At 43.9% G+C, this 14,703-nt stretch overlaps 1 protein-coding gene across 1 annotated transcript in view; it reads right to left on the bottom strand.

The window, feature by feature from the left end:
• DHRS11 (dehydrogenase/reductase 11) overlaps positions 1-13,784 on the bottom strand; it is a 49,417-nt gene extending 35,633 nt beyond the window's left edge. The window contains exon 1 of the mRNA XM_029612713.1: positions 13,401-13,784. Coding sequence (XP_029468573.1) covers positions 13,401-13,532 — 132 coding nt within the window. The 5' untranslated portion in view covers positions 13,533-13,784. The remainder of the gene's footprint in view (positions 1-13,400) is intronic.
• Between the last annotated feature and the right edge of the window lie 919 nt (positions 13,785-14,703).

The following is a 14,703-nucleotide window of genomic DNA, read 5'->3' as shown; positions in this document are numbered from 1 at the left end:
GTCACTGCCTCAAAAGACTTGCTTTAGAATAGACTCAGTCCTCATACCCTGCTGCACCTCTCTCTACCGGGATGGTGGTACATTTAATGACAGAATATACAAAGGCATCAACTTAAGGGAAATGCAACTGTTCTCTGGCCTGCAGATCCAAAAGGGTAAGAACACAAGAAATTGCTATGCTGGGTCAGACCAAGGGTCTGGTTTGGTCTCTGTTGGAAACAGGATTCTGGGCTTGATGGACCCTTGGTCTGACCCAGCATGGCAATTTCTCATGTTCTTAACCTTTCAAGTACCCAAACACTAAGAAAACCCCAAGCTACTGATGCCAGTAATAGCAGAGGCCATTCCCTAAGTCAACTTGATTAACAGCAGTTAATGGACTCCTCCAAGGACTTATCCAAACCTTTTTTAAACCCAGCTACACTAACTGCACTATCCACATCCTCTGGCAACAAATTCCAGAGCTTAATTGTGCGTTGAGTGAAAAAGAATTTGCTCCGATTTGTCTTAAATGTGCTACTTGCTAACTTCACGGAGTTCCCCCTAGTCCTCCTATTATTCAGAAGCGTAAATAACCGATTCACATCTAACTCGTTCAAGATCGCTCATGATTTTAAAGACCTCTATCATATCCCCCCCCTCAGCTGTGTCTTCTCCAAGCTGAACAGCCCTAACCTCCTTCAGCTTTCCTCATAGGGGAGCTGTTCCATCCCCTTTTTCATTTTGGTTGCCCTTCTCTATCACAATTATATCTCTTTTTTGAGATGCAGCGACCAGATATGAACACAGTATTCAACGTGTGGTCTCACCATGGAGCGATACAGAGGCATTATGACATTTTCCGTTTTATTAACCATTCCCTTCCTAATATTCCTAACATTGTTTGCTTTTTTGACTTCTGCAGCACACAGAGGCAACAATTTCAAAATATTATCCACTATGATGCCTAGATCTTTTTCTGGGTGGTAGCTCCTAATATGGAACCTAACATCGTGTAACTACAGCAAGGGTTATTTTTCCCTATATGCAACACCTTGCACTTGTCCACATTAAATTTCATCTGACATTTGGATGCCCAATCTTCCAGTCTCGCTAGGTCCTCCTGCAATGTATCACAATCCACTTGTGATTTAACTACTCTGAATAATGTATCATCCACAAAGTTGATAACCTCACTCATCATATTCCTTTCCAGATCATTTATATATATATTGAAAAGCACCGGTCCAAGTACAGATCTCTGTTAACCCTTTTCCACTGAGAAAATTGACCATTTAATCCTATTCTCTGTTTCCTGTCTTTTAACCAGTCTGTAATTCACGAAAGGACCTTGCTTCCTAGCCCATGACTTTTTAGTTTTCTTAGAAGCCTCTCATTAGGGTCTTTGTCAAATGCCTTCTGAAAATCCAGATACACTACATCAACCGGTTCACTTTTAAAAAAATGAAGATTTGTAAATCCATGTTGACTGTGTTCCATTAAACCATGTCTTTCTATATGCTCTGTGATTTTGATCTTTAGAATAGTTTCCACTATTTTCCAGGCATTGAAGTCAGGCTCACTGGTCTATATAGTTTCCCGGATCGCCCCTAGAGCCCTTTTTAAATAATCGGGGTTATATTGGCCACCCTCCAGTCTTTCAGGGACAATGGATGATTTTAATGATAGGTTACAAATTTTTAACTAATAGATCTGAAATTTCATTTTTTAGTTTCTTCAGAACCTTAGGATGCATACCATACGGTCCAGGTGATTTGCTACTCTTTAGTTTGTCAATCTGGCCTACTACATCTTCCAGCTTCACAGTGATTTGGTTCACTTCATCTGACTCATCACCCTTGAAAACCATCTCCGGAACTGGTATCTCCCCAACATCCTCATTAATAAACACAGAAGCAAGAATTCATTTAGTCTTGCTGCAATGGCCTTATCTTCCCTAAGAGCCCCTTTAACCCCTCGGTCATCTAATGGCCCAACCAACTCCCTCACAGGTTTCTTGCTTAGGATATATTGTAATAGTTTTGCCTTCCTTCCACCTTTCTTAATGCATGGAATACATCTGGACTGCGCATCTAGGATTGTATTTTTCCAACAATGTTCGTGCCTGTTGAACACTTAACCTTTGCAGCTGCACCTTTCAGTTTTTTTCTAACTAATTTTCCTCATTTTATCAAAGTTTCCCTTTTGAAAATGTAGTGTTAGAGCTGTAGATTTACTTATTGTCCCCCTTTACAGTTATTAGTTTAAATTTGATCATGTTATGATCACTATTGCCAAGTGGCCTCACCAAATCCTGCGTTTCACTAAGAATTAAATGTAAAATAGCTCCTTCTCTCGTTGGTTCCTGAACCAATTGCTCCACGAAGCAGTCATTTATTACATGCAGGAACTTTATGCTAAGATGCATACTCCTTTAAAAGACACCTCTGGTGCACTCCATTCCAGATCAATCAACTCCTGAATTGCAACCAAGAGAGGAAAAGAACAAGAAACCTTGTGTAGGGTAACTAAAATAGGATCCTTCTTCTGTGTCCCCAAGGAGTCAGGCCCAGCCACTCTGAGGAGCTTCAGCATCCGAGATATCAAACCCGGCAACTCATCTCTCTGAAAAAAACGGAGAATAGTTTGATGTGGCTCCAAATCTGGGGAAATGAATCCTTCCTCACCAATTAAGCCATCCCCCCCCCCCATTACCATTGGTATCATCCTGATCCACCTGCATGCGAGTTCGGTCAGACCGCACTGCACTTGACCGTGGAGACAGGCGGAGGAGCACATGGAGCTACCTTAGTAGGTACTGCCACTTCAGAAGACCAGCCCTGTAGAAATGTCTGCAATCCCTAGAAGAATTCAACCCAGGAAAAGGGCGGATCCATTCCAGTTCCATAGGCTTGAACCTGACATCCTGTGAGCCAGTGTCCCCTGAGGACTCAACCCATGGATCAAAGGAGGGGACACCCCAGCCTTGTCTCCCTAGTTCCCACTCCAGGAGAAGGAAGCAAAATCTCCCTGAGCATCCAGGCAGCGCTGACAAAGGCTTAAAGAAAGCTTCGGCTGAAAGGCACTTATGTTTCTTCACCGCAGGCTCCATGCTGTTAAGCGTACAGACTGATGAAGGTTTGTGCCTAGCTTAATCATGCATATGAGGGTGCCCTTTTATTTTATTTAAAAGGTTAGAGTCAATGTTTCTGAACCATGAAATAAGAAGGTTTCTGGATGTGTATAGAAGGAAGCAGGCCAAAGTGCTGCAGCTGGAAGGGCTCTTTATCCTTGCTCTCCCTGGTTAATGCCTGATAAAGTATCAGGGTAGGAGAGAGATATTTTTTTTTTCCCTGAGCCCTCCCAACTCGTGACGTTCCTTGGTAATAAGGTGTCCAATACTCCACCTAGAATGACAAACTAGGGGACCATACATTCAAGCATTATTTGAGGAAATGGTGCTATTTTGTCATATTTTCCTAAAATTAGCCAATTTTATGGTGCATGGCATCGAGAGACTTTCCCTCGCTAAGATGATCCGGACAGGGGATCCTTCAGAAAACGATCCGTGCCGCCTGGAGTGAAGGCTCGATAACAACGGTGCGTCGCAGATGCTTCATGAACGTTTCTCCCTCCTGCTCTCAATTTGTCTGCACAGATCCTCCGAGGAGTTGAATGTGTTTAAGTCTGGGACTAGAGGCATTCAGGCATGATAGAGTCTGACTCAACAAGGCAATGATGCTTTAAACTTCAGTGGATGTGGCACAAGATAAGTTTTATCAAGAACCTTGTAATTACACTCCCAGCCACCTACTCAGAACGGACCCTCTGGCTAGCACCCCTTTCTGTACAGAGGCTGCTGCGTATTTCTGGTTTTCTGTTATCTTTGCTATTTCTGAACAGCACAGGACAGAGTTCCCTGGGATGTAGGTGTGTTTTTACCAATGGACACTTAAAAGAATACTACTTCTGTCCATAACATGCAAAACAACTTTCAGAGTTGTTTTCTGCAACCGTAGTCCAGATTTCTTTGATGATTTGCTTGAGAAAAAAAGAACTGTGTGTAAGGTTTGGCAGCTTGCAGAATTACCCTACAAGCCGTCACACACCCCCCGACGCTGCTGGATACACGCTGGGCCCCCTCTCCACAATTAACACTGCCGATCACCATCCACGTGGCAAGTTGCCGCCAGAACCGCCACCTCCAGCATGTCCTCCTGTGCCCAACATCCATACCTTTAAAGGGCCCATGGCGAGAAAAAGTCACGGCAGCTCTTGATGTCACCACTTCTAGCCTATAACAGGGCCTGACGCCTCTGCCTTGCCTCGGCAATGGCTCTCCTGCCTAGCAGTGAACATTGCTGGTCCTGCATGGTCTACCAGCTTTGCCGGGTCCAGTCCAACCTTGTCCAGCCTAGTCTTCCTTTCTTGTCCTGTCCAGTCTCTTCAGCGAGTCTTCGCCCGCCCTTGGCCCAATTCTCCAGATCTCGACCTCTTGCCTGGACCTGACTATTCTTGCTAGCTGCCGGCACCAACCTCGCTCTGTCTCTGACTCTAGTTACTGCCATCACACTAGGGACCCGCCTAAGTCCTGCTGGCCACCAGAACCAAAGGTCTCAACCTGCAGAGGAGGCAACTGGTAAAAAGGGCTCACATACACACACACACACACAATATACCCTTTACAGGATGGTTTAGTAAACACGGCTCAGGAGTACACAGTCTGCAGTCTGGCTCCAAGAATATGCAATACCCTGACCATAGCTAACCTTGGCAATGTACCATGCAGCTATGAATTTTACATTTGATCAGAGGCTCCCATGAGAGCACGAAGCATTACCTGGTTAAAATGAAGCTTCATCCTCTTCTGTGGACAATATTCCACTGCGAAGCAAGCAGGCAGGCAGAGAAAAGCAGAACACAGGAAACTACTTCTACTAAAAGGACCTTTACTGGAGATCTGTAAGCTTTGCCATTTATAAAATAGTGAAAAAAAAAGAAGATGAAAAATTCAGAGTCTATGACTCTAAAACATAGTGCTATATATTATTACAAGAAGAAAATGGCTGGGTTTTTTTTTTTAAAAAGTTATTTTCTGCTGGTCCTGTGCATCCAGCTGCCTTTTGACCCCCTGCAAAGCTCCTCAGAAATGCACAAGGCTGCCAGCTGGCTCCATTTTTTTGTGTTTTTTTTGGCAGGTTGATCCAGTTCTGGTTTTATCATTTCCCTTCAGGCAGGGAGATGCAGCCCTGCTTTCTTATTAAAAACAACCCTTTCCCGACCCCACGCATCTTTCATTCATATTTTATCAGCGTTCAAAGATCAGAAAGCTCCCCCCAACACTATTAATCTTAAGAGGTGCTACCTTGCTGATAGATGTAACGCATGAATACAGCGTGCAGAGCTGTTAAAAATGCATTTCATTCAAACAATCAAGACCCACTGCAAAGTAGCAGTTTCACCTTAAAAAAAAAAAAAAAATCTAGGTATTTGATCTGCACTGGGTATTCTTAGAAGACAGAATATTCTAGGGGTGTGCATTTGGCGGCCATTCGTTCATTCATTTTGCAGTTATGCGTGTACCTCAAAGTACGCACAAAACTGTGAAGCGAATGAACGAACGGTCTTGTGGAGAGAGAGGGGAAAAAAAAAAAAAAAGCGTTTGGCCATGAGTTTATCTCCTCTCCCCCTTCGGGCGCAGACGTCATCAGCAAAGACCAAGCCCTGGCGTCACGTGATTCACCACATAGTTCAAAAGGGACTGCCCCGAGCCTTTGCTGATGACGTCAGCACTTGGCAAACATCGTGAGCCGCACCTAATGTTAATTTTAAAACGTTTACCGGGCTGGATTAAAAAAATAAAATAAATAAGTCAATGACAGGCCCAATTTGGCCTGCTGGCCATAGTCTGCCAACCCTTGCTCTATAGTAATAAAAAAAAAGCCTTCCAGTCATGTATTCAGTTTACCGGCTGCACAACAGCTTCATGTATTTAAGCAAGCAAACAATCTGAATTCATCAGGAAAGAAAGGCCTGTGCTATCCTAGCCCCCTCATCTCCCTGACAGTGTAAAAGGCCAGCCCTTCTGAAAGGGTTGTACGAAAAAATTGAAGTTTATGCCATGGGTGCAAGGCTGGGCCTCTAGGCAGGAGCCCCGAAGATGCGGTTTTCAGGGGGGAAAAAATCTGTACTGGTGGGCACAATATGTCAGAGAGAATAGCGAGGCGCAGAGCATCTCGTTTGTGATTATATATTGGTAATTTTTTATTATGAATGTTTATTTTGTTAGCCACTTAGATTAGTAGATACACGGGCAATAAATTTCTTTAAATAGAAAACTAAATACCAGATAATGCTTAGTATATCGATTAAACTCCTTCCCAACATGCTAATCTCACCATTCTCACACGTTTCCTCACTCATTAAAGTCTGGCTGTGTTTTAACTTTTAACCCCCAGCCCAATCCACACACCCCCCCTCCCCTTTCTCCACAGGACAACACAATCTTTCAGAAACCACTGACATGGTATTCAGAGCAGCTATGGGCAGAGCCTTGCATACCTCCTCTAGGGACCATGAAACCATCCAAACAGGCCAAATCCAATTTAATCTGAAAGGAATTTAAATTCAAGCACTAGACGGGTTTACCTGAGAGACGCGCTAAAGGTTTCACACTCACATAATACACAAACTAAAGTGCAGTATCTCAAAGGGAAGAACACACCACAGCATTAAAAAGTATGGCCTGGTGGCAGAGCTGTACAGGGCCTGGGATCAATACCTGGGGTCCAGCTTCTGCTTCCTAGGTCCACCGGGGCTGGGGATGTTGCAGAGGTAGCACTCATAGCCCCTGGAGGGGAGGTTCAGTCACTTCTCAACAGGGACAACCAGAAGGCCACATTATCCACCTGGCTCCAGGGTTGAACACATTTTTTTGTGCACTTAAGTTCACTCTCACTTTAAGGGGGGGGCGGGGAGTAGGGAGCACAAGCAGTGAGCGCACACATTAACTGGGGACTTGCATGAGAGGAGCATTAATCAAGCCATCAGCTAGGACGCCCTCATGCAGCGAGGTGCATCAGCTTTACTCACGTTTTCTTGGCGCTGGAAGTTTAACTCCTGGTGAAAGGCAAAGGATCTGGAGCTCATGCTAGTCCATGGGACTATACCTGGTGTTTTATGATGCACGGGTGCCATAAGAGGCTTTACTCACAAATCCTGTTTTTATGCACACTAAGCAAGTCTTTCTGCACTCATTTTGGGGTTAGCATGAGGTTTTAACTTGCGAAGCATTAGGTCACATTAGCTTACTACATCAGGAATTAATTCTTTTTTTTAGCACATCTTATTGTTTACGGGCCTGAGGGCGCTATGCTCTTTGCCGTCATCCCCCCCACCAGCCAAGAACACTCACTGAGATGGCTGGGCAGAGCTGGGAGAGAGGCTATACAAAAAAGAGAAGACCACCATTTCCAGCTTGTTACCAATGAAAGTTCCTACTGACCCAGGAGCCTAGAGGAAGAGGAAGCTGCTGCAATATTTTGGGGATGTCTAGCTCTGCGTTAGCTGCCATTCCTTCCCATTTATAACCTGTTCCCTTCTTCACGGGTTAAGACTTGGATTCTGGAAGAGCTTTATAATTTGTTTGTATTGTTTTATTTATTTATACGGTTTTTATATACCGGTGTTTAGTTGAAGGATCATCAAATTGGTTTACCAAATATGCAATTTAAAAATTCACAATACATACATCAATACAATAAGTAATAACTTATCTAAAACTATAAAATTAAAAGAACTTAACAATGAAAAAAAACAAAATATAACTCATCTATGCTTGCAGCTTCTACATTCAGAATTTTCTGAATCTCTCTCTCGGCTTGGGCTAGTATTGAAAACCTGATTAACTAGTGTGTTGCATCATTATTACTTTTTATCATTTTTTATTATGGTGTTTCTTTGTATGCTTTGTTTGTACCCCTTTTGAGAGGATGGCTGAAGTGGTAATCAAGTCGACATGAATAGATAAAAATGAATTCTCTGTGGGGGCCATTGGTACCTTCCAGGGCCCAGTCCGTGCTCTAACAGGGGCTACAGGTAATGCAGAGCAGGCACCAGCTCTCCAGCGAGTCAAACAATGCACTTACCCGCCAATACAATATTGGCATGCGTTAAACAGGCGCTCATGATTGAGCGCCCGCTCCATTAAGGCGCGCTGATCCACCTCTCCGGGGTGCCCAATGCAAATGGGCTGTCACGGTAAAAAGGAGGCGCTGGGGGGGGAAACTGTGCGCCCCTGGTGCTTCCTCGGCAGTGGGAGCCTGGGAGAGGTGGCTCTCAGCCAGTTAGGAAAATGGACGCTCACTTTTAGATATTAAGTCTGAGGAAGTGCAGAAAAGCAGTATTTTCTGCTTTTCTGTACACTTTTTGGGCTCCTCCAAAATTAATTTTGTCAAGAAAAAATGTGTGCAGTGGGCGCACATTATTTTTTTTTTTTGCATCAGGGAGTTATGGGTTGAGCCGTGCGTCGCTGCCAGCGCATGGAATTGCATCGGCCTGCTTGAGCTTAGCAGAGTGCACCCATCTTTTGTACTCAAACTTTACTCTCCACGCAGCATGGAGTTTTGCGCACACAAAAAAAAAAAAAAAAAAAAAGGAACATGGAAACTGAATGGTAATGAAGGCTTTAGTTATTACCCCTGCCCTTTCCAAAAGCAAAAAGGTGTGCAGGCTTAACATGTCTTTGTGCTGGAAATGTTACTCCTAATGAGCTGAGGAGTGAAAGGTTTCCAGCAGAAGTGTAAGCGTATGGCTCGATTGGGAGTTCGTGCTGCTGGATTTATATGCGCAGATCTTCAAATATGTTTATAGTTACCCCACAGGGCTACTCCCTCCTCTTTTCCCATTCAAAATGCCCTAGGGAAAGTGACAGCTACCTGGCAGGGGCTTAAGCCGTTGTGCGCTTCCCACCTTCTTGTCCCCTCACTGCCTTCCCCAGTGCTGGTCCCCACTGCACCTGTCCAGACATCCAACTGGAGAAGGTGGGAGAAAGAGAGAGACCGGCACCGGGCTGTCTCTACTACCAGGATCTGCTGTGTCTCTTCTCCCCACGCTTTCTTCCTCCAGCTGTGGGAGCTAACTTTTAAAAAGCGACTGAGGGTGCTAAACTCAACACAAGTCATCCCTCCCGGGGCACAGTGAAGATGTCTGCTCTTTAGTGACAGTGCTCCAGCAACCCCAGAGCTGGCATCTATGCCTCCGGCCCAAGTATGACATAAGAGTTGTCATACTGGGTCAGACCAAGGGTCCATCAACCCCAACATCCTGTTTCCAACAGAGGCCAATCCAAGTCACAAATACCTGGCAAGTACCCAAACCTTTTAAATCCAGCTACACTAACTGCTGTAACCACATCCTCTGGCAATGAATTCCAGAGCTTAACTATGCGCTGAGTGAAAAAGTATTTTGATTTGTTTTAAATGAACTACTTGCTAACTTCATGCAGTGCCCCCCTGGTCCTTATATTATTTGAGAGAGTAAATAAGCAATTTACATTAACTTGCTCAAGTCCTTTCATAATTTTGTAGACTGTCATATCCCCCCTCAGTCATTTTTTCTCCAAACTGAACAGCCCTAACTTCTTCAGCCTTTCCTCATAAATAAGGCAGCTGTTCCATGCCCCTTTTCAGTTTGGTCACCCTTCTCTGCACTGTCTCCAGTGCAGCTATATCCTTTTTGAGATGCGGCGACCAGAACTGTACACAGTATTCAAGGTGCGGTCTCACCATGGAGCGATAGAGGCATTATGACATCCAATGTTTTATTTTCCATTCCCTTCCTAATAATTTCTAACATTGTTTGCTTTTTTGATTGTCACAGCACACTGGACTGACGATTTCAATGTATTATCCACTATGACGTCTAGATCTCTTTCCTGGGTGGTAGCTCCTAAGATAGAACCTAACATTGTGTACTACAGCAAGAGTTATTTTTCCCTATGTGCATCACTTTGCATTTGTACACGTTACATTTCATCTGCCATTTGGAAGCTCAATCTTCCAGTCTTGCAAGATCCTCCTGTAATTCATCACAATCCGTTTGAGATTTAACTACTCTGCATAATTTTGTGTCACCGCAAATTTGATCACCTCACTCACTGTACCCCTTTTCAGATCATTTATAAAGATATTAAAAAGCACAGGTTCAAGTACAGATCCTTGAGGCACTCCACTGTTTACCTTTTTCCATTGAAAACATTTTAATCCTACTCTGTTTCCTGTCTTTTAACCAACTCGCAATCTACAAAAGGACATCACCTCCTTTCCCATGACTTTTTCTTAGAAGCCTCTCATGTGGGACTTTGTCAAATGCCTTCTGAAAATTATACACCATATCTACTGGTTCACCTTTATCCACATGTTTATTTGCTCCTTCAAAAAAAAAAAAAAATATGTAAATTTGTGAGGCAAGACTTCCCTTGGGTAAATCCATGCTGGCTGAGTCCCATTAAACCATGTCTTATCTAAATGTTTTGTGATTTTATTCTTTATAACAGTTTCCACAATTTTTCCCAGCACTGAAGTCAAGCTTACCGATCTATAGTTTCCCGGATCACCCTTGGATCCCTTTTTAAATATCCGGGTTACATTGGCCATCTTCAGTACATCGGATGATTTTAATGATAGGTTACAAATTTTTACTAATAGGTCTGAAATTTCATTTTTAGTTCTTTCAGAACCCTAGGGTGTATACCATCCGGTCCAGATTTACTCTCCTCAGTTTGTCAATCAGGCCTACCACATCTTCCAGGTTCACCATGATTTGGTTCAGTTGATCTGAATCATCGCCCATGAAAACCTTCTCCAGAACGGGTATCTCTCCAATATCCTCTTCAGTAAACACCAAAGCAAAGAAATCGTTTAATCTTTCCAAAATGGCCTTATCTTCTCTACGTGCCCCTTTAACCCGTTGATCATCCAAAGGTCCAACTGACTCCCTTGCAGGCTTTCTGCTTCGGACATATTTTAAAAAGTTTTTATTGTGAGTTTTTGCCTCTATGGCTAAACTTCTTTTCAAATTTTCTCTTAGCCTGTCTCATCAATGTCTTACAATTAACTTGCCAATGCTTATGCTTTATCCTATTTTCTTCTGATGAATCTTTTTTTCAATTTTTGAATGAAGATCTTTTAGCTAAAACTGCCTCTTTCAGCTCACCTTTTAACCATGCCAGTAAGTTTTGCCTTCCTTCCGTCTTTCTTAATGCATGGAATACATCTGGACTGTGCTTCTAGGATGTTTTGTTTTGGTTTTTTTTGTTTGGTTTTTGTTTTGTTTTGTTTTTTTTAACAGTGTCCACGCCTGTTGCACACCTTTTACCTTTGTAGCTGCACCTTTTGTTTTTTTTCTAACTATTTTTCTCATTTTGTCAAAGTTTCCCTTTTGAAAGTTTAGCGCTAGAGCTGTGGATTTACATACACTCCCCCTTACAGTCATTAATTCAAATGTGATCATATTATTTTCACTGTTGCCGAGCAGCCCCACCACAATTACCTCTCTCCCCAAATCCTGCGCTCCACTGAAAATTAGATCTAAAATTGCTCCTTGGTTCCTGAACCAATTGCTCCATAAAAAACTGTCTTTTATTCCATCCAGGAACTTTATCTCTCTAGCCTGCCCTGATGTTTCACTTACCCAGTCAATATTGGGGTAATTGAAATCTCCCATTATTACTACACTACCAGTTTGGTTAGCTTCCCTAATTTCTCTTAGCATTTCACCATTTTGACCAGGTGAACAGTAGTATACTCCTATCACTATTCTCTTCCCCAACACACAAGGGATTTCTACCCATAAAGATTCCATTTTACATTTCCTCTCTTCCCAGGAAATCATCTCCTCCCCCTTGCTGGTCAAGTTCCTTCTGTGGGCTCTGCTGGTCCCCTCTCCCGTTTCATTAAACAAGCACAGATCATGTTTTACATACACAAAATACTTTTATGTGCTTGTTGTCAGCACACGTCATTCCCCCCCATTAAAATGCTGTACAGCTTATGCAAAAGGTCGAGCATACATTTTAACTCAGGTTTGTATGCACATTTTTATGTGCACACACTTTAAAACTCTCGATATATTAACATATCCTTTGCTTACTGTATCAGGAGATAATACACCCACACACAAAAAAAAAAGTTAAGGAAGTGGGTGCTGCCTTTTTACCTCAGCTCCGATGGGCCTCCTGCACATGAACACACAAGTTTTTGGGATTTCTCCATTCCCCTCCATAGACATTACCTGAAAAGGAATCTCATCCTTGAAGCAGTACAGAAATACAGTGAGCAAGCTTTTCCTAAGCATTACCTTTCTCTCCCCCCGTTTTTAATAAAGGAGAGGGTGTGAGAGGATTCATGTTACCTCAGAACAAGCCTCAGGTAATGGCGATTCAGTCTAAGTCACTCAAGACTATTTATAGATTTCCTTGCAGTATTTTGAAATTTCACTGAGACACAAACTTCCTTGGAAATACTTTAATAGCCCAGATTGTTTGCCATGTACGCCGGCATATTTAGCCGATATGCATGGCTGTCACTTTCCAGATAACACCGGGGGGTGACAATGCCTCGACACAGGATGTCACATAGGCTTCCTTTCCAAACCGCCTCCCCAGTTACATGAATTGATCAAAGGGGGAGATAACCACAAAAAAAAAAAACATCAAATTTTCAGCACCAAAGCCACTAGTGCAGACCACAGCACCACCCTACCCTTAATAAGAACCCCCCGAGAAAACCCCAAGGCGTTTTGTGACCTGACCTTCCTGGTATTTTGTGCACATAAGTGCGGTAGTTTAAAAATAACGCGCTACGTTTTATCTGGTGTAAGACGCACAAGCAAAAGGTTTCTCGTGACTACTCGGAGGAAACCGCCTCCGTTTAACCTGCAAACGAGCGAACATGTGGCGGCTCATTTACAGCCCTGCCAGCAACTGAGGGCAGAAAGCCAGGGAGGGCTCCGGGCGCTGAGCGAGTCCCAGCGGCCGCCGCCGCCGGGACCCGGGCGCGTGCACTCGCCCGCCCGCCCGCCCGCACGTGCTGGGGAGCCGAAGAGCGCAGACGGGGGGAGGGGAGCAGTCTTTCGCTAGAAGGTGGCTGCGGGCCTCGAGGGCGCCCGAAAGAGGGGCAGTTTCACCTCCTTTCTTTGCTTTAAAACAAAAAAAAAAGGAGAGATGTAGACAAACGTGTGCAGCTTTAGGTGTTGGGGGGGGGGAGCTTCCTACGCTGGATCCATGTCCAAATCGTACGTTACCGTAGAAAGATGTGCGAGTAAAGGATAGAACTAGACACATTCGCGCACATCCGCATCTTTCTCTTCAGGCATGCACACAGTTACGAGAGCCATGTGGGCGAGCGCGAGGCGCCCCTCACCTCGATCTTCTCCACGCTCCGGGCGCAGCCCACCACCTTCATACCCTGCTGCACCAGCGCCCGGGCCACAGCGGCCCCGATCCCCACCGAAGCGCCGGTCACCAGCGCCACCCGGCCCTTCCAGCGCTCCATGGCCGGAGCTGGAGGCAGCTGCCCGCGCCGCTTCTCTCTGCGGGAACGAGCGAGGAAACGCGAGCCGAGCCCAGGCGGAGGCAGTTGCGGCGGGGCGGCTTTAATTTTCAGTTTCACGTCATCGCCCTACCCCTCCCTTCCTCCTCGGGAGGAAGGAGCCTGCGGAGCTAACGCCGTCCCCTTCCCGTTTGGTGCCCCGAGCTGGGCAGTTCTCAAGATCTGCTTTGTTTCGGACAGGAGGGTTTGAGGCGTAACAAATTGAGTTCCTCGAGAAACTGATAGGAGATTTTTTCTCTTTAAGAGAAGAAAATAAAGGGGTGGGGGCCGGCCAGCACATTTTATTAAGCAGGAGCAAGAAAAATGTGTATATACCGACTATGCAGAGATCTTTAATTTTTTATAAGTGCGAAGTTGCTGTGATAGTTTTTCATCAAATTAAAACGAGACCTTTGACCTGAATGTTTATTGACACTTGTCTTTCTGGCCAAACTTGCTAATGAAAGTTTAATGGTTAAATTACGCCCACCTACCCCCCCCCCCCCCTTTTTTTTTTTTTTTTTTACTTTTTACTGCTTGATGCCTTCTGATAACGGAATACAAAGTTCAGGAACCCTGAACTGAAATCATTGCACAACAAGGCTAAGAACTATTTCATAGTTTTGGTGAGCTCTGCTGGCAAACGTGTGCAATTTAATAGTCTTTAATTTAACACATACATTAGAAGTCCATGCGTGCAGCGCAAAACAAAATGTTTGATTACACATTGGGTTAGAATGAGCCTGCAGACATTTTAGAACTGTCTAGTGACCTAACAGAAAACAACTTTGGCCTTCTTGAGTGGGTACAATATCCTCCCTCTCTGGCCATATTCAAATGATTACTGGAGTAGGGAAACTAAAGAGATGTTAGGAATAATAGCTCTCAGAAGAAACCATAGGTTTTCAGTTTTTTATATATAAAGTTTCTTATGCCAAGAAAATAAAGGTTAACAAACAAAAAATTATATGTGTATGTGTATATATATATTTTATATATATATATATATATATATAGCAAGCTCTTTTTATTGGACTAGCTTAATACATTTTTTGACTTGCTTTTCATAGTTAACTCTCCCTTCCTCAGATCCAGACAGATAGGCCGATGCAATAAAGTGCAGCAGCCTAGCGCA

Source organism: Rhinatrema bivittatum, chromosome 8 (genome assembly GCF_901001135.1).
Source record: "Rhinatrema bivittatum chromosome 8, aRhiBiv1.1, whole genome shotgun sequence".
NCBI classification, from domain to species: Eukaryota; Metazoa; Chordata; class Amphibia; order Gymnophiona; family Rhinatrematidae; genus Rhinatrema; species Rhinatrema bivittatum.
Note: the sequence above shows the minus strand (reverse complement) of the source record. Positions and strands in the feature narration are given on the sequence as shown.